Genomic DNA, 26671 nt, shown 5'->3' with positions numbered 1-26671 from the left:
AATATAAACGGATGTATATATACAACAGTATATAAATATGTGTTAATAGATGCATTTAAAAAATATTAATATGTGAAATGGGTTTTCATTCTAGCTCTTGGTTTTAAAGTTCTTCCTAAAATGTTATATATTCAATAATGTGTTGAGAGCTCACATTCTAGTTTCTTTCTTGTTTCACCATGATCAATTAAAAATGAGAAAAGTTACTTTCTTTCTGGTTCTTTCCTAACAAGTTGATCAAATATACAATTATAACCTAATTTCTATAAAAAATTTCCTTGTGTGCCCTGAAATTATTAGGTATTAAGTCTGAACTCAACGGCTTATGTAATTTGAAAAATATTTATCTTATGGTTGAGTGCTGTAGACGCAGGGAAATGTGAGCATGCAAGATGTGAATTACATGTATCTAGAAAAGGAGACAGGAAGGCATTCAGGTACTCATTCTCCCTACTTACAGCCCACCAAATCTAATTCACTATAATGTCACCATAGTGTTGAGTGATTAGTGAGGGCAGGATAGCCCTATGTGGGCACAGGATACTGAAAGATCCACCGCTCAAAAATTTCTCTAACACTCTACCAAATAAAAATTCATCTGGTTAGTAAATGATCTGAAGTGGCAAATGCACGTGGGGGGTGAGGGAGGGAGGAACAGCCCATTAAGGCATTCACAACTTTGTCTTGTGTTGTATCTACCACTGTTCTTAAAATCTTACTGAAATCTGCAGATGTGAAAAATTTATTTACAGAGGCAACAGATACCAGAGACATGGTAATAAAGACGTGGGTCAGAATTCAGGCTCTGCCACTTAATATTTACGTTTTCTTGGGCTAGTTATTTAAATTTTGTGAATCTCAATTTTTCTGCTTCACCTCACACACAGCACTGTTATGATGATTAAAAGGTTGAGAATAGTTATGCAATAAACTTCTCCCTCTGATCTAAGGTTACTATGTGCAAACTTGAGAAAAATTAGAAGTGGGTACAAAGGAGGAGTGCCAGTGTGGGTGAGAACACAATGGCAGAGGACCACAGAGAGCCAGAAAGTTCAGTGAGACCCCCTAGATGATTAGAGAACCAAAGTAGAAGTTCAAAGAAGCAGAGAATAGGACAAAGTATCCTAACTATACAAGTGGCAGTTTGTAAATTAAATGCTGGTAACAGTGCATAAACATGTATACATTTAATGATGAAACGTGAATGTGCATTTATGGTGGGATTTAATTACAAATCCTATTCATTGCTAAATAGGTTTTCTGTTTATTTTGAAAACATAGTTGCATTACAACAATATGCCAATGTAAGAGTTAATAGTTAAGTTTTTAGACCATTGTAGTCAAGCTTTAGATCTTGGTCAATCTCCCAGAGCCCTTTGTTAACATGAAAGTTTCCCTAAATTTCATGGCAGTCTAATACACATTTGGGAATTAACTATTATATGTTAAAAGTCTATTAAAACTGATTAATGACAGCAACAACAAAAAACAAGTAGCATATAAATTTTATTAGTGATACCCTCTCTACTCAGAATAATTAAAAGTTAACCTTGTTATATTTTAGTGACTTAAGTAACTTCTATTTGCCCAAATGGTTTTCTCGCTCAATCATGACAATGATATACATATTAAAATCAAAAGAACACCTAAACTGTGGCTAGCTGCTTTAATAAATGACAATGAATTCAAAGCCAAATTGATCTCTTATATTTTTAAGTTTTAAACATTTAAATAACAGGGTCCAATGGCTGCTCTATGAACCTATTCATCACAGGAATTACATTGGCATCTAGATGCAATAGCCCTTCAACTCATGATTCCATATAAGGCAGTGTAACCCTAAAAACAAATTTGGGACTGTTTGTTTAAAAGGTATTTTACCACGGCAGTACTATAGAATAGATCTTCCATATGGCAATATTAAGTCACCATTATACTATCTTCAAGTCTTAAAATCTTTAGGAAGAACTATAACTCATAGGTTTTAATTTTATTTCTGACAAAATTCGTACTGTAAATTCTTTCATTATCTATTGTAACTACCTGCAGGCTCTCCTCCCTACTACAGTAGTGGTAATCTATTGAAAACAATGCTTTTATCATGTCTATTCCCACAGACCTGTAAAAAAGCCTTAATTCCAGTCAAATTAAACATAAACTACTTGCGTGGAACTCAAGTCTTCCAAAACCTGTACTGAGTCGTAATATTCTTATTACCATAGTCTAGCCCATACAATCTTTAGAAGCCTAAACATGTCTTGCCTTTTCTACCTATTATTTACTATTCCCTTAACTTTAAATAAAATTCCTATATTTCAAAACAAAGGCTATTCTTCCAGATTTAGCTCAAATTCATCCATTCACATAACATATTAAACCGTTACTCTGTGTCAAGGACAATTCTAGATTCTGGAAACACAACATTTGAAAACACATGGTTCTGTCCTCAAAGTGTTCCAGGTCCAGTGTGAAGTCTTTCCTAATCACCTCTGTTGAAAGTGGACTTCTCTCTTTTTCAGTGTTTAAAACAACAAAGGCTTATACTTCCCTTGTAACGGATAACAAAAAATATATAAATATATGCATCTCTTAAATTAGAACTTTAGCTTCTTAGGGGTAGAAACCATGTCTATTCTTCGTAAGAACACTTTTTAAATAACAGGTCCTCAAAATTCTTTTGTTGTGGTATGTTAGAGTGAAAAATTAAGAGTGTATACATTTTGTATCATAAAATCATCTCTCTCAAAAATTCTAAGGATCAAAAAAAAAATTCTAAGGATCAGAATGTGTCTGTTAAAAATCCAGAAAATACAGATGTTAGCAATTAGAACTACAAAAAGAAGGCTAACTTCTGCTTTGGTAAACAGAATGTAAAAGGTTTATCAAGCAGCAAAGAGAAAGGACTAAGGTAGAGAAGACAAAATCTGAATTATAATCATAAAATTAGAAATTTTTTTTCTTTCATCTCCAAGAGGAGGAGGAGGAAATCACAGTTCTTAACAGGTAAGTAGCTGAAATACAGTATATTACTCAAAACCAATCTAAGAACACAGACATTCTGGGGACTCTTGAGTAAGCAGAATAACTAACCTCATTAACTCCTCCACTTTATCATCTACATCTAGGTCCTCTTCTGAGGCTTCAAAACTGTATGACCTCTGACCCATGCTGTTTGCATGGTAGCGAGTGGGTGACATCTTTCCATTGGATGTAGATAATCGCTCGTTATTCTCTCTCCCATTTTGATTGGTAGTGCAAGGCTGTGGGGAGGTATCATAACTGTTGCTGGGTGATGGGGACATTCCAGAATGCTGGGTCTGTGTGGAAGCTGTAGCTGTAGAGGAAGATGCTGGAACATTGTTGGTACTATTCCCATAAGAACTTCCTCCATAGCTGGACCTTCTTCCAAACTTGTCACTATGCTCTTGATCAAGACGGTCCAACGTTTCCAAGGCATGGAGAATTTCATGTTTAGTCATTCCAGTACGCCGAAGGCGCTGAAGCAGATCTATCTGCTCTATGGTAAATCTGGGTTCATCTGTATAGTGAGACATGGTTTCCAGCAAACTAAAAAAAAAAAAAGTTTATTTACAATACTACCAAAAAACATATCATTATAGAGAATGCTCAGAAGATGCAAAATATTTCTACACCTTAAATGAAAGTGATTAAGACATTACTATTATAAAAAATTACATTATATATTATAATAATCTCTCCATGCCAAAACATTATTGTCATGGCAAATGGATTGGTATAGTTACGGAGTTTATTAGCAGATGGACATTAGATATAACATAAAACCCAATTTGGCATACAATTTACATTTTCTACAATTTGGTAAATATTTGAAGCACAATTTCAGATATGGCATTAATACCAAAATAACAGATTAGATACATATACTTTTAATCCTAGTTTATCTGATTACTTGCAGGTATTTTTACCATCTCAAATTCAGTACTCTACATTAGAGTACTATTAATGAAAAGTTATTGAGAAAATAGTTTGTATTGTCTCGATTTACTAAATATCAGCAAAACTGACCTAGGAACTCTATTATCTTCATTTAGTGTAAACAAATGATTTGGTAAGGTAAGCCTAGGCAAATACTAGTAACTAGCAAAAATATTTAAATGGAAAAGAGAAATACATTAAAAATCTCATTAAGCATTTCACCCACCACTTAGCAATTTCGTTTAGTATCTCATCTCCGTAATGCATTCTCTCTTAACAGTTATCCCAAGAAATTGATCTTTCATGGTTGTAGCCAAACTATTCATTTTTCTTAGAAAATTGCTTCCACATGGTTCCTTTAACTAACACAAGAAACTGTAGCACACCACAAAATGCCAGAGTCATAACAATATTAAGTTTAAGGAAATTATCAAATTTAAATATTTTCACTACTTGAATTTTTTTCTTATAAAACCTGACTATCCTAATTTAAGATTTTTTTTAAGTGGTAATTTCTTCTATTTTTACTATTATAGTTCTAGTGCCAAATAGGATTCATGGCATACAGTAGGCTCTAGATAAGTGTTTGCTAATGGAAATAAACGTCAAGGAATTTTCTCAACCTTTACAGGTAAATATCTGTTCTGGGCCAGTTCTCCATAGCTGTTCAAAGTCTGTTTCTTCATCCCTCTCTACTGCAAATTTATTGAACGTTCACTTCTCGGCAGGAATTGGGCAACAGTTTCATATAATGAAATTTCATCTAATCTTCAAAACAACCCTCTGTGGCAGAATTTTAAGATTTTATATTGACTGATTATTGGGGAAACTAAGGCTCAGATTGGTTCTGTACCTTGCAAAAAGTCTGATTAAGAGCAGAAAAAAGATTTAAACCTAGATCTTACTGACTCCAAAAGCATGTATGATTCCGTTTTCCAGTATATTGCAGAACTTACTGGAATCCTATGATCTGGGATATAGGCTATACTCTTTTTAAGTCTCCAGTTAAAACCACTTAGATAAAATCACTCTACTGATGGACTAGGGGTTCTAGGAATAGTTTTTCTTTTTTTTTTAATCTTTGCTCCATCTGGAATTTATATTTACTTAGTAAATGTGAAAGGATTTCAGCTTTATTTTTTCCCAAATACTTCACTGAGTAATATGTTTCTTTTCCTCTAACCTGAAATACCACCTTTCTCATAGGCAAAATATCCATACAAATCTGTATCTATCTTTGGATTCTCTATTCTATTCCATTGATTGTTTTGTCTTTCAAATCCTAAAAATAAGCAGACAGAAATCTAGACCTTTTATGTGAAATCACTCTAGTTTTAGAGACAGGCTAATTAAAAGTAAAAACAAACATTTTGTGAACCAAAAATAACATGTTGCAAGCCATTTGTGGTCACAGGCTACAATGTCTTACACCTAAACATTATCTTCTGTTTTCTTCCAATACTCACTGTGACAAGCTATCCATGATAAAAGTCCTATTTTTATGATTACTGTATTGCCTAAGTTTTTTCCTCCAACATTTTATAATGAAAAATAATAAACATACAGAAAAATTAAAATAAATTTACAGTGAACACCCACATACTAACCATCTGAATTTTCCCATTAGCATTTTACTTACTTTATAACTATCCATTATATCCATTAACTATCCATTCCCTATGCATTCCCTATGCATTCATACCTACATTCATACCTACAATCATCTTCTTTTTTTATGCATTTCAAATTCAGTTACAGACATCTGTACACTTCCTCCTAGACACTTCCACGTGCATTTCATTAACTTGAGTTGTTATTTGTTCACGTTTTTCTTTTGAGGTAAAATTTACATAAAAGAAAATGCATAAATCTTATGTTTACCATTCTAAGAGTTTTGAGAAGTACATACTGTAAAAATGAAATACATAAAAAATAAAATAAAAATAATTTAAAAAGGGACACTTGGGTGGCTCAGTCAGTTAAGCATCTGACTCTTAGTTTTGGCTCAGATCATAATCTCACAGTCATGAGATCGAGCCCTGCATCAGGCTCCACACTGGGAATGAAACCTACTTGGAATTCTCTCTCCTCCTCTCCCTCTGCCCCTCCCTGACTTGTGAAAACATCTGCGTGCTCTCTCCTTCTCTCTCTCTCTCTCTCTCTCACACACACACACACACGCACACACACACACAAAATCTGTGAAAATGTGCATGAAGATAAAGAATTTTACTACCACTCCAAGAAGTGCCCATTTCCAGTTAATCCTTGGCCCCTTCCGAGTTAATCCGGGACTGCTTCTCTCATAGGGAACCACTGCTCAAATTTTTCCCACCCCAGATTAGTTTTCCCTGTTCTAGAACTTGATGTAAATGGAAGTTCTATGTACTCTTTTGTGTAATTTCTATGTACTTTTTTCACTCAGCATAAAGTTTTTGAGGTTGATCTACAACGTTGTATCAGTAGTTTGTTCCTTTTTATTGTTGAGTAGTACTTCATTATGGGAATATACTACATGTTTATCCATTCTATTTTAGACACATGGACTGTTCCCAATCGTTAGCTACCTAAATACTGTGGCTATTACAACTGTACTTTACTACTTGTTAGCTTAATAAATGCCCCCCTGCCACATATATCATAAGCTGGTTGACAGAGAAGAGAAAATTTCACAACCAGAGTAACTCATGTACTTTTTTTCCTGACCAATTTCAAAAGAACAATACACCCTGCTTAACATAAATGATATATTATTAAAATGCTATGCAGTGTTGCTAATGTTCTATGCTCTATGCTAGTTAACATTACACTGTTATATTCACTGTGAATATCCATCAAGTTGTGACTATAGATAGGTGTATTTTTCGGTAGGTATATTATGCTTAAATAAAGTTTGTTGAATATCTATGTGAACATTTTCTGAGTGGCTTATAAGTACACTTAACACTCCACTTTCTGTTATAACCCTTAACCTTTTGTCTGCTCCATCCAGTGCTTAGTAATATATTAACCCCTAATCCTAGGAACTTCTCTTTAAAATTAGCTGCAAATGACATAAACAAATGGAAAGATATTCCATGCTCATGAATTATAAAAGCCAATATTGTTAAAATGTCCACACTATGCAAAGCAATCTACAGATTTAATGCAACCCCTATCAAATTACCAATAGCATTTTTCACAGAACTAGAGTAAATCATCATAAAATTTGTATGCAACCACAAAAGACCCAAATAGCCAAAACAATCTTAAAAAAGAACAAAACTGGAGGTATGACAATCCCAGATTTCAAGATATACTACAAAGTACCTTGCTACAAGATTTCAAGATATACTACAAAGTACCATTACTACAAAGTAGTAGGAATCAAAACAGTATGGTACTGGCACAAAAACAGACACGTAGATCAATAGAACAGAATGGAGAGCCCCGAAATAAACTCACGATTATATGGTCAACTAATCTTTGGCAAAATACCAAGAATAAGCAATGGGGAAAAAGCATTCTTTTTAACAAATGGTGTTGGGAAAACTGGACAGCTACATGCAAAAGAATAAAATTAGACCACTTTCTTATACCATACACAAAAATAAACTCAACATGAATTAAGGACCTAACTGTGAGACCTGAAACCATAAAAGACCTAGACAGAACAGAGCACTGGCAATAATTTCTCTGACAACATCTTTCTAGATAGACCCCTGGGACAAGGGAAACAAAAACAAAAACTATTGAGACTACATCAAAATAAAAGGCTTCTTTCTGCACAGCAAAGGAAACAGCACAACTAAAAGACAACCTAATAAATGGCAGAAGATACTTACAAATGACATATCTGATAAAGGCTTAGTATCCAAAATACATAAAGAATTGACCCATCTATTTGCTGTCTACAAGAGACCCATTTTCAACCTGAAGACACCTTCTAATTGAAAGTGAGGGGATGGAGAACCATCTATCATGCTACTGGTAGTCAAAAGGAAGCTGGATTAGCCATACTTATATCAGACAAACTAGATTTTATTTTTTTTTTATTATTTTTTTTTTTTTTATTTAAAAATTTTTTTTTTCAACGTTTATTTATTTTTGGGACAGAGAGAGACAGAGCATGAACGGGGGAGGGGCAGAGAGAGAGGGAGACACAGAATCGGAAACAGGCTCCAGGCTCTGAGCCATCAGCCCAGAGCCCGACGCGAGGCTCGAACTCCCGGACCGCGAGATCGTGACCTGGCTGAAGTCGGACGCTTAACCGACTGCGCCACCCAGGCGCCCCTGGACAAACTAGATTTTAAACTAAAGGCTGTATCAAAATGTGAAGAAGGGCATTATATCATAATTATGGGGTCTCTCCATCAAGAAGAGCTAACAATTATAAATGTTTATGCATCCAATTCGGGAGTACCCAAATATATAAAACAATTAATCCCAAACATAAGAAATCTTATTGGTAAGAATGTGGTAATTGCAGGAGACTTTAATACTCCACTTACAATGATGGACAGATCGGGGAAGATGGCGGTGTAGGAGGACGCTGGGCTCACCGTGCGTCCTGCTGATCACTTAGATTCCACCTACACCTGCCTAAATAACCCAGAAAAACGCCAGAGGATTAGCAGAACGGAGTCGCCAGTCGCCGGAGCCAAGCGCAGACGAGAGGCCCACGGAAGAGGGTAGGAAGGGCGGCGAGGCGGTGCGCGCTCCACGGACTGGCGGGAGGGAGCCGGGGCGGAGGGGCGGCTCGCCGGCCAAGCAGAGCCCCCGAGTCTGACCGGCAAAAGCGGAGGGGCCTGACGGACTGTGTTCCGACAGCAAGCGCGACTTAGCGTCTGGGAGGTCATAAGTTAACAGCTCTGCTTGGAAAGCAGGAAGGCTGGAGGACAAAGGGAGGGAGAGCTGCTGAGCCCCCAGACGACAGAGCTCAGTTTGGTGGGGAACAAAGGCGCTCGCCAGCGCCATCTCCCCCGCCCATCCCCCAGCCAAAATCCCAAAGAGAACCAGTTCCTGCCAGGGAACTTCCTCGCTCCACGCAAACACCCAACTCTGTGCTTCTGCGGAGCCAACCTCCTGCAGCGGATCGGACTCCCTCCCGCTGCCACAGGGCCCCGCCTGAAGTGGATCACCTAGGAGAAGCCAGCTAAGCCTGCCCCTCCTGCCCCTGTGCGCCTTGCCTACCCACTCCAGCTAATACGCCAGATCCCCAGCATCACAAGCCTGGCAGTGTGCAAGTAGCCCAGACGGGCCACGCCACCCCACAGTGAATCCCGCCCCTAGGAGAGGGGAAGAGAAGGCACACACCAGTCTGACTGTGGCCCCAGCGGTGGGCCGGGGGCAGACATCAGGTCTGACTGAGACTCCGCCCACCAACTCCAGTTATACACCACAGCACAGGGGAAGTGCCCTGCAGGTCCTCACCATGCCAGGGACTATCCAAAATGACCAAGCGGAAGAATTCCCCTCAGAAGAATCTCCAGGAAATAACAACAGCTAATGAGCTGATCAAAAAGGATTTAAATAATATAACAGAAAGTGAATTTAGAATAATAGTCATAAAATTAATCGCTGGGCTTGAAAACAGTATGGAGGACAGCAGAGAATCTCTTGCTACAGAGATCAAGGGACTAAGGAACAGTCACGAGGAGCTGAAAAACGCTTTAAATGAAATGCAAAACAAAATGGAAACCACCACGGCTCGGATTGAAGAGGCAGAGGAGAGAATAGGTGAACTAGAAGATAAAGTTATGGAAAAAGAGGAAGCTGAGAAAAAGAGAGATAAAAAAATTCAGGAGTATGAGGGGAAAATTAGAGAACTAAGTGATACACTAAAAAGAAATAATATACGCATAATTGGTATCCCAGAGGAGGAAGAGAGAGGGAAAGGTGCTGAAGGGGTACTTGAAGAAATAATAGCTGAGAACTTCCCTGAACTGGGGAAGGAAAAAGGCATTGAAATCCAAGAGGCACAGAGAACTCCCTTCAGACGTAACTTGAATCGATCTTCTGCACGACATATCATAGTGAAACTGGCAAAATACAAGGATAAAGAGAAAATTCTGAAAGCAGAAAGGGGTAAACGTGCCCTCACTTATAAAGGGAGACCTATAAGACTCGTGACTGATCTCTCTTTTGAAACTTGGCAGGCCAGAAAGAATTGGCACGAGATTTTCAGTGTGCTAGACAGAAAAAATATGCAGCCGAGAATCCTTTATCCAGCAAGTCTGTCATTTAGAATAGAAGGAGAGATAAAGGTCTTCCCAAACAAACAAAAACTGAAGGAATTTGTCACCACTAAACCAGCCCTACAAGAGATCCTAAGGGGGACCCTGTGAGACAAAGTACCAGAGACAACACTACAAGCATAAAACATACAGACATCACAATGACTCTAAACCCGTATCTTTCTATAATAACACTGAATGTAAATGGAGTAAATGCGCCAACCAAAAGACATAGGGTATCAGAATGGATAAAAAAACAAGACCCATCTATTTGCTGTCTACAAGAGACTCATTTTAGACCTGAGGACACCTTTAGATTGAGAGTGAGGGGATGGAGAACTATTTATCATGCTACTGGAAGCCAAAAGAAAGCTGGAGTAGCCATACTTATATCAGACAAACTAGACTTTAAATTAAAGCCTGTAACAAGAGATGAAGAAGGACATTATATAATAGTTACAGGGTCTATTCATCAGGAAGAGCTAACAATTATAAATGTCTATGCGCCGAATACCGGAGCCCCCAAATATATAAAACAACTACTCATAAACATAAGCAACCTTATTGATAAGAATGTGGTAATTGCAGGGGACTTTAACACCCCACTAACAGAAATGGATAGATCATCTAGACACACGGTCAATAAAGACATAAGGGCCCTGAATGAGACATTGGATCAGATGGACTTGACAGATATATTTAGAACTCTGCATCCCAAAGCAACAGAATATACTTTCTTCTCGAGTGCACATGGAACATTCTCCAAGATAGATCATATACTGGGTCACAAAACAGCCCTTCATAAGTTTACCAGAATTGAAATTATACCATGCATACTTTCAGACCACAATGCTATGAAGCTTGAAATCAACCACAGAAAAAAGTCTGGAAAACCTCCAAAAGCATGGCGGTTAAAGAACACCCTACTAACGAATGAGTGGGTCAACCAGGCAATTAGAGAAGAAATTAAAAAATATATGGAAACAAACGAAAATGAAAATACAACAATCCAAACGCTTTGGGATGCAGCGAAGGCAGTCCTGAGAGGAAAATACATTGCAATCCAGGCCTATCTCAAGAAACAAGAAAAATCCCAAATACAAAATCTAACAGCACACCTAAAGGAAATAGAAGCAGAACAGCAAAGACACCCCAAACCCAGAAGAAGAAGAGAAATAATAAAGATCAGAGCAGAAATAAACAATATAGAGTCTAAAAAAACTGTAGAGCAGATCAACGAAACCAAGAGTTGGTTTTTTGAAAAAATAAACAAAATTGACAAACCTCTAGCCAGGCTTCTCAAAAAGAAAAGGGAGATGACCCAAATAGATAAAATCATGAATGAAAATGGAATGATTACAACCAATCCCTCAGAGATACAAACAATTACCAGGGATTACTATGAAAAGTTATATGCCAACAAATTGGACAACCTGGAAGAAATGGACAAATTCCTGAACACCCACACTCTTCCAAAACTCAATCAGGAGGAAATAGAAAGCTTGAACAGACCCATAACCAGCGAAGAAATTGAATCGGTTATCAAAAATCTCCCAACAAATAAGAGTCCAGGACCCGATGGCTTCCCAGGGGAGTTCTACCAGACGTTTAAAGCAGAGATAATACCTATCCTTCTCAAGCTATTCCAAGAAATAGAAAGGGAAGGAAAACTTCCAGACTCATTCTATGAAGCCAGTATTACTTTGATTCCTAAACCAGACAGAGACCCAGTAAAAAAAGAGAACCAGCGGCCAATATCCCTGATGAATATGGATGCAAAAATTCTCAGTAAGATACTAGCAAATCGAATTCAACGGCATATAAAAAGAATTATTCACCATGATCAAGTGGGATTCATTCCTGGGATGCAGGGCTGGTTCAACATTCGCAAATCAATCAACGTGATACATCACATTAACAAAAAAAAAGAGAAGAACCATATGATCCTGTCAATCGATGCAGAAAAGGCCTTTGACAAAATCCAGCACCCTTTCTTAATAAAAACCCTTGAGAAAGTCGGGATAGAAGGAACATACTTAAAGATCATAAAAGCCATTTATGAAAAGCCCACAGCTAACATCATCCTCAACGGGGAAAAACTGAGAGCTTTTTCCCTGACATCAGGAACACGACAGGGATGCCCACTCTCACCGCTGTTGTTTAACATAGTGCTGGAAGTTCTAGCATCAGCAATCAGACAACAAAAGGAAATCAAAGGCATCAAAATTGGCAAAGATGAAATCAAGCTTTCGCTTTTTGCAGATGACATGATATTATACATGGAAAATCCGATAGACTCCACCAAAAGTCTGCTAGAATTGATACATGAATTCAGCAAAGTCGCAGGATACAAAATCAATGTACAGAAATCAGTTGCATTCTTATACACTAACAATGAAGCAACAGAAAGACAAATAAAGAAACTGATCCCATTCACAATTGCACCAAGAAGCATAAAATACCTAGGAATAAATCTAACCAAAGATGTAAAGGATCTGTATGCTGAAAACTATAGAAAGCTTATGAAGGAAATTGAAGAAGATCTAAAGAAATGGAAAGACATTCTCTGCTCATGGATTGGAAAAATAAATATTGTCAAAATGTCAATACTACCCAAAGCTATCTACACATTCAATGCAATCCCAATCAAAATTGCACCAGCATTCTTCTCGAAACTAGAACAAGCAATCCTAAAATTCATATGGAACCACAAAAGGCCCCGAATAGCCAAAGGAATTTTGAAGAAGAAGACCAAAGCAGGAGGCATCACAATCCCAGACTTTAGCCTCTACTACAAAGCTGTCATCATCAAGACAGCATGGTATTGGCACAAAAACAGACACATAGACCAATGGAATAGAATAGAAACCCCAGAACTAGACCCACAAACGTGTGGCCAACTCATCTTTGACAAAGCAGGAAAGAACATCCAATGAAAAAAAGACAGCCTCTTTAACAAATGGTGCTGGGAGAACTGGACAGCAACATGCAGAAGGTTGAAACTAAACCACTTTCTCACACCATTCACAAAAATAAACTCAAAATGGATTAAGGACCTGAATGTGAGACAGGAAACCATCAAAACCTTAGAGGAGAAAGCAGGAAAAGACCTCTCTGACCTCAGCCGTAGCAATCTCTTACTCGACACATCCCCAAAGGCAAGGGAATTAAAAGCAAAAGTGAATTACTGGGACCTTATGAAGATAAAAAGCTTCTGCACAGCAAAGGAAACAACCAACAAAACTAAAAGGCAACCAACGGAATGGGAAAAGATATTTGCAAATGACATATCGGACAAAGGGCTAGTATCCAAAATCTATAAAGAGCTCACCAAACTCCACACCCGAAAAACAAATAACCCAGTGAAGAAATGGGCAGAAAACATGAATAGACACTTCTCTAAAGAAGACATCCGGATGGCCAACAGGCACATGAAAAGATGTTCAGCGTCGCTCCTTATCAGGGAAATACAAATCAAAACCACACTCAGGTATCACCTCACGCCAGTCAGAGTGGCCAAAATGAACAAATCAGGAGATTATAGATGCTGGAGAGGATGTGGAGAAACGGGAACCCTCTTGCACTGTTGGTGGGAATGCAAATTGGTGCAGCCGCTCTGGAAAGCAGTGTGGAGGTTCCTCAGAAAATTAAAAATAGACCTACCCTATGACCCAGCAATAGCACTGCTAGGAATTTATCCAAGGGATACAGGAGTACTGATGCATAGGGGCACTTGTACCCCAATGTTCATAGCAGCACTCTCAACAATAGCCAAATTATGGAAAGAGCCTAAATGTCCATCAACTGATGAATGGATAAAGAAATTGTGGTTTATATACACAATGGAATACTACGTGGCAATGAGAAAAAATGAAATATGGCTTTTTGTAGCAACGTGGATGAAACTGGAGAGTGTGATGCTAAGTGAAATAAGCCATACAGAGAAAGACAGATACCATATGGTTTCACTCTTATGTGGATCCTGAGAAACTTAAGAGGAACCCATGGGGGAGGGGGAGGAAAAAAGAAAAAAAAAAAAGAAAAAAAAAAAAAAAAAGAGGTTAGAGTGGGAGAGAGCCAAAGCATAAGAGACTGTTAAAAACTGAGAACAAACTGAGGGTTGATGGGGGGTGGGAGGGAGGAGAGGGTGGGTGATGGGTATTGAGGAGGGCACATTTTGGGATGAGCACTGGGTGTTGTATGGAAACCAATTTGACAATAAATTTCATATAATAAAAAAAAAAAATGATGGACAGATCATCTAACAGAAAATCAATAAAGAAACCATGGCTCTGAATGATATACTGGACCAGATGGACTTCACAGATAATATTCAGAACTTTTCATCCTAAAGCAGCAGAACACACATTCTTCTTGAGTGCACATGGAACATTCTCCAAGATAGATCACATGCTGGGTCACAAAAGAGCACTCAATAAATATTGAAGAATTCAGATCATACTACGCACATTTTCAGATCACAATGCTATGAAACTTGAAATCAACCACAAGAAAAAGTCTGGGAAAACCTCCAAATGCATGGAGGTTAAAGAACACCTTACTAAAGAATGAATGGGTCAACCAGGCACTTAGAGAAGAAATTTAAAAATATATGGAAACAAATGAAAATGAAAACACAACAGTCCAAACCTTTTGGGATGCAGCAAAGCAAAGGCAGTCATAAGAGGAAAATACATTGCAATCCAGGCCTATCTCAAGAAACAAGAAAAATCCCAAATACAAAATCTAACAGAAAACCTAGAGGAACTCAAAGCAAAACAACAAAGAAACTCCAAGGCCAGCAGCCAAGCAGAAATAAACAATACAGAATCCAAGAAAAACAGATCAATGTAACTAAGAGCTGGCTTTTTGAAAAAATAAACAAAATTATTAAACTGCTAGCCGGACTTCTCAGAAAAAGAGGGAGGATCCAAATACATAAAATCATGAATGAAAATGGATTTATCAAAACCAATCCCTCAGAAATACAGTTATCAGAGAACACTATGAAAAATTATATGCCAACAAACTGGACAACCTGGAAGAAATGGACAAATTCCTAGACACCCACACACTACCAAAACTCAAATGGGAAGAATAGAAAATTTGAACAGACCCATAACTAGTGAAGAAATTGAATGAGTTATCAAAAATCTCCCAACAAGTAAGAGTTCTGGGCCAGATGGCTTCCCGGGGGGGGGGGGGGGGGGTTCTACTAGATATTTAAAGCAGAGTTAATACCTATCCATCTCAAGCTGTTCCAAAAAATAGAAACGAAGGAAAACTTCTGGACTCATTCTATGAAGCCAGCATTACCTTGATACCCAAACCAGACAGAGACTCACCAAAAAGGAGACTTACAGGCCAATATCCCTGATGAACATGGATGCAAAAATTCTCAACAAGATACTAGCAAAATGAATTCAACAGCATATAAAAAGAATTATTCACCATGATCAAGTGGGATTCATTCCTGGGCTGCAGGGCTGGTCCAATATTCACAAATCAATGTGATATATCACATTAATAAAAGAGAGGATAAGAACCATATGATCCTGCCAATAGATGCAGAAAAAGCATCTGACAAAATACAGCATCCTTTCTTAATAAACACCCACAATAAAGTTGGGATAGAAGGAACATACCTAAACATCATAAAAGCCATATATGAAAAGCCCACAGCTAATATCATCCTCAATGGGGAAAAATTGAGAACTCTCCCTGAGGTCAAGAACATGACAGGGATGTTCACTCTCATCGCTATTGTTTACCATAGTGCTGGAAGTCCTAGTATCAGCAATCAGACAACAAAATGAAATAAAAGGCATCAAAATTGGCAAAGAAGAAGTCGAACTTTTACTTTTCACAGACAACATGATACCTTACTGGAAAACCTGAATGACTCCACCAAAAAGCTGTTAGGACTGATACGTGAATTCAGCAAAGTTGCAGGTACAAAATCAATGTACAGAAATTGATCGCATTTCTTTACACCAATAATGAAGCAACAGAAAGAGAAATCAAGAAACTGATCCCATTTACAACTACACCAAGAACCATAAAATACCTACAAATAAACCTAACCGAAGATGTAAACGATCTGTTTGCTGAAAACTACAGAAAGCTTATGAAAGAAACTGAAGAAGACACAAAGAAATGGAAAAACATTCCCTGCTCATGAATTAGAAGAATAAATATCGTCACAATGTCTATAGTACCCAAAGCAGTCTACACATTCAATGCAATCCCAGTCAAAATTGCACCGGCATTCTCCTCAAAGCTAAAAAAAAAAAAAATCCTAAAATTTATATGGAACCAGAAAAGACTCTGAATAGCCAAAGTAATATTGAAAAAGAAAACCAAAGTGGGAGGCATCACAATCCCAGACTTCAGCCTCTACTACGAAGTTGTAATCATCAAGACAGTATGGTATTGGCACAAAAACAGACACTCAGATCAGTGGAATAGAATAGAGAACCCAGAATCGGACCCACAAATGTATGGCCAACTAATCTTTGACAAAGCAGGAAAGAATATCCAATGGAATAAAGACAGTCTCTTCAGCAAATGGTGCTGGGAAAACTGGATAGCAACATGCAGAAAAATGAACCTGGACCACTTTCTTACACCATACACAAAAATAAACTCAAAATGGAGGAAAGACCTACATGTGAGACAGGAAACCATCAAAACCCTAGGGAAGAAAGGAGGCAACAACCTCTTTGACCTCAGCCACAGCAATTTCTTGCTCGACACATCTCCAAAGACAAGGCAATTAAAAGCAAAAATGATCTATCAGGCTCTCATCAAGATAAAAAGCTTCTGCACAGCAAAGGAAACAATCAGCAAAACTAAAAGGGAACCAATGGAATGGAAGAAGATATTTGCAAATGACATATCAGATAAAGCGTTAGTATCTAAAACCTATAAAGAACTTACCAAACTCCACACCCAAAAAACAAATAATCCACTTAAGACATGAGAAGAAATGAACAGACACTTGCCAAAGACGACATCCAGATGGGCAACAGACACATGAAAAGATGTTCAACATCACTCATCATCAGGGAAATACAAATCAAAACCACACTGAGATACCACCTCACGCCAGTCAGAATGGCTAAAACGAACAACTCAGGAAACAACAGATACTGGCGAGGATGTGGAGAAACGGGAACCCTCTTGCACTGTTGATGGGAATGCAAACTGGTGCAGCTGCTCTGGAAAACAGTATAGAGGTTCCTCAAAAAATTAAAAATAGAGCTACCGTTACAACCAGCAATAGCACTACTAGGAATTTACCCATAGGATACAGGAGTGCTGATTCATAGGGGCACGTGTACCCCAATGTTTATAGCAGCACTTTCAACAATAGTCAAATTATGGAGAGAGCCTAATTGTCCGTCAACTGATGAATGGATAAAGAAGATATGGTTTATATATACAATGGAATACTACTGGCAATAAGAAAGAATGAAATGATGCCATTTGCAGCAACACAGATAGAACTGGAAGGTATTATGGTGAATGAAATAAGTCAGTCAGAGAAGGACAGATATTATATGTTTTCACTCATATGTGGACCTTGAGAAACTTAACAGAAGACCATGGGAGAAGGGAAAGGGAAAAAAATATAGTTACAAACAGAGAGGGAAGGAGACAAGCCATAAGAAACTCTTAAATACAGAGAACAAACTGAGGGTTGACGGAGGGGTGGGAGAAAGGGGAAAATGGGTGATGGGCCTAGAGGAGGGTACTTGTTGGGATGAGCACTGGGTGGGTGTTGTATGCAAACGATTAACCACGGGAATCTACCCCAAAAACCAAGAGCACGCTTTACACACTGTATGTTAGCCAATTTGACAATAAATTATATTAAGTATATATATATATATATATATATATATATATATATATAAAGAATTTATACAACACCAAAAAAACAAATAATCCAATTAACAAATGAGAAGACAAGAACATTTTTCTTTTTTTTACATTATGTAAAAGATTTATTATATGTCATAAAGGTAATATGTGTTATTTTATATATATTAACATTCAACTGTTTTTAACTATCATTTTTTCTCTGTTGTATTTTCTATAACAGTGACTTTGTTTTTATATTTTTAAACTTATTTTTTTAATTTACATCCAAGTTAGCTAGCATATAGTGCAACAATGATTTCAGGAATAGATTCCTTAGTGCCCCTTACCCATTTGGATCATCCCCATCCCACAACCCCTCCAGCAACCCTCTGTTTGTTCTCTATAGTTAAGAGTCTCTTATGTTTTGTCCCCCACCCTGTTTTTATATTATTTTTGCTTCCCTTCCCTTATGTTCATCTGTTCTGTATCTTAAAGTCCTCACATGAGGAAGTCCTATGATTATCTGACTAGTTTTGCTTAGCCTAATACCCTCTAGCTCCATTCACATAGTTGCAAATGGCAAGATTTCATTCTTTTTGATTCCCGAGTAATACTCTATTGTTTGTTTGTATGTATGTATGTATGTATGTATGTACGCACGCGTGGTATGTGTGTGTATATACATATACATACCACATCTTCTTTATCCATTCATCCATCGATGGACATTTGGGCTCTTTCTATACTTTGGCTATTGTTGATAGTGCTGCTATGAACACTGGGGTGCACATGTGCCCCTTGGAAACAGCATACCTGTATCTCTTGGATAAATACCTAGTAGTGCAATTGCTGAGTCATGGGGTAGTTCTATTTTTAGTTTTTTGAGGAACCTCCACACTGTTTTCCAGAGTGACTGCACCAGTTTGCATTCCCACCAGCAATGAAAAAGAGATCCTCTTTCTCTGCATCCTCACCAACATCTGTTGTTGCCTGAGTTGTTAATGTTAGCCATTCTGACAGGTGTGTGAGGTGATATCTCATTGTGGTTTTGATTTGTATTTCCCTGATGATGAGTGATGTTGAGCATTTTTTCATGTGTCGGTTGGCCATCTGGATGTCTTCTTTGGAAAAGTGTCTATTTGTGTCTTTTGCCCATTTTTTCACTGGATTGTTTGTTTTTTGGATGTTGAGTTTGATAAGTTCTTCATAGATTTTGGATACTAACCCTTTATCTGATATGTTGTTTGCAAATACCGTCTCCCATTACATCGGTTGCCTTTTAGTTTTGCTGATTGTTTCCTTTGCTGTGCAGAAGCTTTTTATCTTGATGAGGTCCCGATAGTTCATTTTTGCTTTTGTTTCCCTTGCCTCCGGAGGTGGAGACTTTTTGAGTAAGAAGTTGTTGTAGCCAAGGTCGAAGAGGTTTCTGCGTGCTTTCTCCTCTAGGGTTTTGATGGCTTTCTGTCTTACAGTTAGGTCTTTCATCCGTTTTGAGTTTATTTTTATGTATGGTGTAAGAAAGTGGTCCAGGTTCATTTTTCTGCATGTTGCTGTCTGGTTTTCCCAGCACCACTTGCTGAAAAGACTGTCTTTTTTCCATTGGATATTCTTTCCTGCTTTGTCAAAGATTAGCTGGTCAAACGTTTGTGGGTCCATTTCTGGGTTCTCTATTCTGTTCCATATCTGAGTGCCTGTTTTTGTGCCAGTACCATACTTTCTTGATGATTACAGCTTTGTAATACAGCTTAAAGTCTGGGATGGTGATGCCTCCTGCTTTGGTTTTCTTTTTCAAGATTGCTTTGGCTATTCAGGGTCTTTTCTGGTTCCATACAAATTTTAGGATTGTTTGTTCTGGCTCTGTGAAGAATGCTGGTGTTATTTTGATAGGTATTGCATTGAATATGTAGATTGCTTTGGGTAGTATTAACATTTTAACAATATTTGTTCTAACTATCTAGGAGCATGGAATATTTTTCCATTTTTTTTTTCGAACAGACATTTTTCTAAAGACATACTTGGGGCGCCTGGGTGGCTCAGTCGGTTAAGCAGCCGACTTCGGCTCAGGTCATGATCTCGCGGTCCGTGAGTTCGAGCCCCGCGTCGGGCTCTGTGCTGACGGCTCAGAGCCTGGAGCCTGTTTTGGATTCTGTGTCTCCCTCTCTCTGACCCTCCCCCATTCATGCTCTGTCTCTCTCTGTCTCAAAAATAAACGTTAAAAAAAAAAAAAGACATACAGATGGTCAACAGACACACGAAAAGATGGTCAACATCACTATCAGGGAAATGCCAATCAAAACTACAAGATCCCTAGGGGCACCTGTCAGTCAGTTAAGCATCTGTGTTAGGCTCAGGTCATGATCTCACGGTTCATGTGTTCAAGCCCCGTGTTGGGCTCTGTGCTGACAGCTCGGAGCCTGGAGCCTGCTTCAGATTCTGTGTCTCTCTGTCCCTCCCCCCCCCCCCCCCCACCCGCCGATGCTCTGTCTCTCAAAAAACTTAAAAAAAAAAAACAAAAACAAAAAAAAACAACTACAAGATCTCACCTCACACCTGTCAGAATGACTAAAATCAAAACCACAAGAAACAAGAAGTGTTGGTGAGGATGTGGAGAAAAAGGAACCCTCGTGCACTACTGGTGGGAATGCAAACTGGCGCAGCCACTGTGGAAAACAGTATGGAGGTTCCTCAAAAATTTAAAAATAGAACTACCCTATGATGCAGTAATTTTACTACTGGGTATTTACCCAAAGAAAACAAAAAACTATTTCAAAAAGATAGATGAGCCCCTATGTTTACTGCAGCATTATTTACAATAAGTATCCACTGACAGATGAATGGATAAAAAAGATGTGGTATAGATATACAATGGAATATTATTCAGTCATAAAAATAATGAAATCTTGCCATTTGCAACAATATGGATAGAACTAGAAAGTACAATGCTAAGTGAAATAAATCAGTCAGAGAAAGACAAATACATATGATTTCACTCATATGTGGAATTTAAGGAAGAAAACAAGTGAGCAGAGAAAAAAAGGGACAAAGCAAAAAACAAACTCTTAACTATAGAGAACAAACTGATGGTTACCAAGGGGAAGGCTGGTGAGGGATGGGTGAAATAGGTGAAGAGGATTAAGAGTAATCCTGTCATCAATTATGATGAGCACTGAGTATATAATTGTATCACTATACTGTACATCTGCAACTAATATAACACTGCATGTTAACTATACTGGAAATAAAATTAAAAATTAAATTAAAAAATAAAAGATTGACTGCCCAATCCCTTTAGTAATCCAAAAAACTGACCCCTTAATTTACTGATTTGAGAGGCTGAGGTTTCCATACACCATTCTTTTCTCTTGTAAATAAAGTAGGCCTGTCCTTTGCTAACATCAGTCTTAATGCTTTCAAAATACTTCATAAACTGACCTTACTTAAAATTTTTTTTAATGTTTTATTTATCTTTCAGAGAGAGAGAGAGAGAGAGAGAGAGAGAGAGAGAGAGAGATTATGAGTGAGGGAGGGGCAGAGAGAGAGAGGGAGACACAGAATCCGAAGAAGGCTCTAGGCTCTGAGCTGTCAGCACAGAGCCTGACAGGGCACAAACTCGTGAACTGCGAGATCATGACCTGAGCTGAAGTTGGACACTTAACTGACTGAACCACCCAGGCACCCCAAAACTGACCTTAATTTAAATTTTTTTTATTTTTTAATTCAGAGACAGAGACAGAGACAGAGACAGAGACAGAGTGCAAGCAGGGGAAGGGCAGAGAGAGAGAGGAGACACCCAATCCGAAGCAGGTTCCAGGCTCCAAGCTGTCAGCATGGAGCCTGAGGTGGGACTCAAACTCACAAACTGTGAGATCATGACCTGAGCCAAAGTCAGACACCCAACCGACTAAGCCACCCAGGTGCCCCCAAAACTGACCTTACTTAAATGAGACTTCAAGAACTGTTTTATTATATGGACCAAAAAAAAAAAAAAAAAAAAAATCAATCAATATAATAGTATCTGTATATAATTCTTCAAACCTTTCTCTGTATGGAGCAGCAGTCTGTATGTTAGCATAAAGCTAAAATAAATTTTATGTGAATTTAACCAATTACTGAAAAGAATCCATCCTAAAGCTTGTATTGGAAATATCAAAACTAACAATTCACACAGAATCTAAAACAATTTAGTATTTTAGGTAATTTCAGATTAACTGACTATGGGAAACACTTTTATCCCAAAAGCCATAAAAGGAGATAACAGCCAGAAAAGGAGATAATGTGTATTATTTTGTCTGCCTAGAATGCCTCACTGTTTCCAATCACAGGGGTAGGTACACAAGGAAGTCAAGTCTTGCTTTCATCAAAATATTTAGGTTAGACCAGCAGGAAGATGGACAGTCACTCTAACTGTGCTCAGTTGCAGGAAGACATTAGTTTGGTACATTCTTCACCTTGTGGAAGAAGCCACTTTGTAGCAGAATAAAGCAGACATAGCAGGAAATGCAGAGCAAAAGGGAAAGCTCTGCAGTGTGCATATTCTTTGTTCTAGCAATTCCTGAGACCCTGCTATATCTCTGCTCTTACTGTATGTGATGTAAGAGCTTAAATTTCCTCCCAAAGTTTGTTTAAATTAGATGTTTGTGCCTTGCACCAAGAGAGGTCCCTAGTACAAAGATATACCTAACGTAAAAAGATCTACAATTGCTAGAATGAAAGGTATGATCACTATAGAGTAGAATAACAATGGCATGATGAGCAGGATCAAATCCTACACATAACACTGAAGATACTATGTTTCACTGAGAAAATGCCAAGATTAGAAGTTTTCTTAGATATCAAGAATAGTATTTCAATGTGCATTAACATTAACAAAGGTACATTCTGTCATTTCTACACTTTGTTTCTTATAATTTACCTAAAGCACGTAATCCTGAAATTATGGCAGTAAATGACCTACAAAGTTCATCTATGTCCACAATACCAGCAGTTCTTTTATAAGCAGAAAAAAAGATAATGTGTAAAAACTGAATTAATTTTCTTCTGTAGCACAAATACTATTCACAGGATAAGGAGTATCTTTCACTTTAAATTACTAATCTGAATGCAGACTCAGGCCAACAATAATTGAAAATGATGTGAGAAGAATTTTGACACTGCAGTAACACAATGTTTAAAGCAGAAAAGAACAATTAAATTCAGGAATTATGGCTCAGTTCATAAACGGATACTCTAAAAGACGATACTGTATCAGACCATAATAGTAAACCTATTTTATAATAAATTTTATCCCTACTTCGATATGCACCTAAACCCTTCTTAGATAACCATGAGGTCCAGAACACTTTCTTAAACTAAATTCTACAGGGGCGCCTGAGTGGCTCAGTCGGTTAAACGTCCGACTTTGGCTCAGGTCATGATCTCATGGTCCGTGAGTTTGAGCTCTGCGTCAGGCTCTGTGCTGACAGCTCAGAGCCTGGAGCCTGTTTCGGATTCTGTGTCTCCCTCTCTCTCTGACCCTCCCCCGCCGTTCATGCTCTGTCTCTCTCTGTCTCAAAAATAAATAAACATTAAAAAAAATATTAAAAAAAAAAAACCTAAATTCTACAAACATATAAAGCAAAGAAGGTTAAACCATCCACAAATGATTAATCTTGAAATCACCTGTGCAAAAATGACATTACTACCTTGCTTGTAAAGCATTAACAGTTAATAAGATTTTATTAAATAACAGCATTTTCTTCAGTTTGATTCTGCTATCTTTTCATCTAGAATGAGTAAGCAAAATATGATCTAGTCATAAGTTACTTTTGTTTTGCATACATGGTATTTACCACATGATGATCTAACACATTCTAATCATAATATTCAACTAAAGATGTACTCAGGCCCTTCTTAGTATTTATGGCACATTAACCTCTTTCATAATTATTATTGTCATCAAAGGAGTGGAAGTCTTAAAGTTTAAAAATGACAGGAAGTGAGAATAAGTGAGAAATGAAGATTTACTGGGGATTGAGTATGTTAAGATGATTCTATAATTTAAACCAATAGGAGAACTGACTAAAGCAAAACAATAAAAAAAGTATAAAAAAGCAGTATAAAAAAGACAGCAGTATAAAAAAGTTCTTTCATATATAAAAAGACTTTGAGAGAAACAAAATTATATTTCACTGTGCCAATCACACTTTACAATAATTACTTTTAAATTATCATTAATGACATTTTTTTATTGTAGCCACCTCATACATGTTTGGGGAAACAAATTCAAGTAAAAACATGCAAGTTTATAGAAGGAAATATAAATTAGGTATGGAATCAGAGATCTGGACACCATTTAGAGAAAAATCATTCATTCAACTAACATTTACTGAATATGCCCTATGTGTCAGACCTTATACAAGGAAGAAAGGATGCAACAAGGAACTAATCAAGCAAAAACTCCTCACCTCATGATGCTTACATTCTAATGGCTATTAAAAATAGCTATCAGCAATTATATCATTAAAAAAAAAGGAAATTAAGTCCCAAAGCAATGCAGTGCCTTGCCATTTCCCAAAGATAGCTATTTACCAAAAATTCAGGCTACAGTTTACATCACTTGGGCCTATTCCAGAGACTTTTCGATATGTGATAGAGTCAATGAGACAGGAAAAAACTTTAATGAAAAACCTAAATAATAAAGAAAATCTATGTTAATGTCTACTTACTGGATTAGAGAACTGTCAAACAAACGGAAGGAATTTAATCGAAACAGACTACACCAAATTTTAGAAAATACTTATGCTAAAGGCACTCTGCATTAGACTTCAAAGATGCACTTAATGAGCTAATAGATACTTTATCTTCTCTAATATCTGAAATTCCCGGAATACTTTTATTCAGAGGCCTATTTAATATGAACTAGTGGTTACAGTTCATATCCTAGCACAAAAAAAAAAAAACAAACAAACTCTCAACATAATACCACCATCTCAATTTGTATTTTTTGCCTGACTCCAAAGAAAGGCTACCAATGACATTAGCTAATAGACTTAACTACATTATCTCCAGTAGGTAAAGGAAAATGGCTAAGGTGCTTAGGAGTCTGCATACAAAGGCAGTGTTAAAGTAACATGCTTCCAATATTCTGCTTGTCACAAGGAATCGAATAGTAGCTAGCCATCTATTTTGGAAGTTTCTAGGCTATTAAACAGTTTGAAATAATTAGTAGAGTAGTTTCAAATTGAAAATTAATGTCAGACTTCAAAGTTGAAAACAGAAGAGAAAGGTATTTTGAAAAGTCATTCCTTTCCACATAATTATGAAAAAATTCTTTCAACTCTACAAATGACTGCTGTCATTTCTGGATCATAATCATAATGATTTCTTCACTTTATTAAAACAATTAAGAGATAAAATTAAGAAAAGGACTAGATACTTACACCACTGGAAAGGAACTGAGCATACTTTACATGAGGTGAATCAATATCCTTTCTAGAGATGATCAGCGTTATTTATCATTCTGTAGAATAAAGACAGAAAATTCAGAAATACTTGGTAATCAAATGTTGAATAAAAATTTTAATTACATATCGTAAAGATATTAACAGTCAACATCAAGTAGCCACGTTTTAAAAATTATTTTGTAATTTTAAGTGAAACCTTGGTTTGAAGCAAAATTTTAAAAATAAAAAAATATTATTGATAGCTTTCAAAATTATTACCTTGGAAAAAGTAATGAAAATCATACCCCTGAAATTTAATCTGTTATCAGACATCACCCAGGGAAACATTTAAACTTGTGACAGAACATATATATTATTGTGACATTCAAGCCTTTAAAAAAAAAATGTTTATTTCTGAGAGAGAGAGAGTGTATGCACAGCAGGGAGGGGTAGATAGACACAGAATTTGAAGCAGGCTCCAGGCTCTGAGCTGTCAGTGAAGAGTCTGATGTGGGGCTCGAACCCATGAACCCTGACATAATGACCTGAGCTGAAGTTGGATGCTTAACTGACTAAGCCACCAGGCACCCCTCAAGACAACTTTTTGATAACAGTATCAGTGCATTTATGTAGAATCCTCTAAAGCAAAAAAGCCATGATTGCAGCTAAAGGTTTTAACTGTGGAATAAATTCTGGGGTCTACTTCCATGTATTTTAGTACTTATTTAACTACTAGCCAAATCTTGAGTGACTTAATTTCTCTAAGTCTCAATGTCTGCATCTATAAAACAGGGATGATTGATAACTACCTTGAAGAGCTATAGAAGTTAACACATTTTTTTAAATGGTGGTCATGAAGCACTTCACAAACTCTCAAGTCGCAGGGGCTGTTATTACCAATTTAAAAAGGAGACTAATACGCATGTTGCTTTAGATTACTGAACACAATGTAAATTAATAGAGTGAGTCTAGTACTTCTATCTTCTGATTAGCATTCTACTGCTTTTATTCACCATTCAGACCCTTCGACCCCTTTCAATTTAGACATAGATTTTAACAAAAAATGAAATCTACTATTCATGGTTTAGAAGCTAAAGATCATGTATTACTGACTGGACTTATTAGCAGTTTCAAACCACAATCTAAAGAGGCAACAATTTCCATTAATTCAAAGTTAAGATTATAAATTACACGAAAGTTAAAAATGTTGAT

General features: G+C 37.2%; 1 protein-coding gene across 11 annotated transcripts in view; it reads right to left on the bottom strand.

The window, feature by feature from the left end:
* The window catches only part of HMBOX1 (homeobox containing 1), a 206234-nt gene that overhangs the window by 106287 nt on the left and 73276 nt on the right, over positions 1-26671 (bottom strand). For all 11 annotated transcript variants that reach the window (XM_045461786.1, XM_045461713.1, XM_045461761.1 and 8 more), the window contains 2 exons: positions 25457-25536; positions 3091-3567 (listed from right to left, as the gene is read on the bottom strand). In XM_045461786.1, the coding sequence (XP_045317742.1) occupies positions 3091-3567; positions 25457-25479 (500 nt within the window). In that variant the 5' untranslated portion in view covers positions 25480-25536. The remainder of the gene's footprint in view (positions 1-3090; positions 3568-25456; positions 25537-26671) is intronic.

The sequence above is a fragment of the Leopardus geoffroyi genome, chromosome B1 (assembly GCF_018350155.1).
Source record: "Leopardus geoffroyi isolate Oge1 chromosome B1, O.geoffroyi_Oge1_pat1.0, whole genome shotgun sequence".
Lineage (NCBI taxonomy): Eukaryota > Metazoa > Chordata > Mammalia > Carnivora > Felidae > Leopardus > Leopardus geoffroyi.
This window is presented reverse-complemented; position numbering and strand designations above follow the sequence as displayed.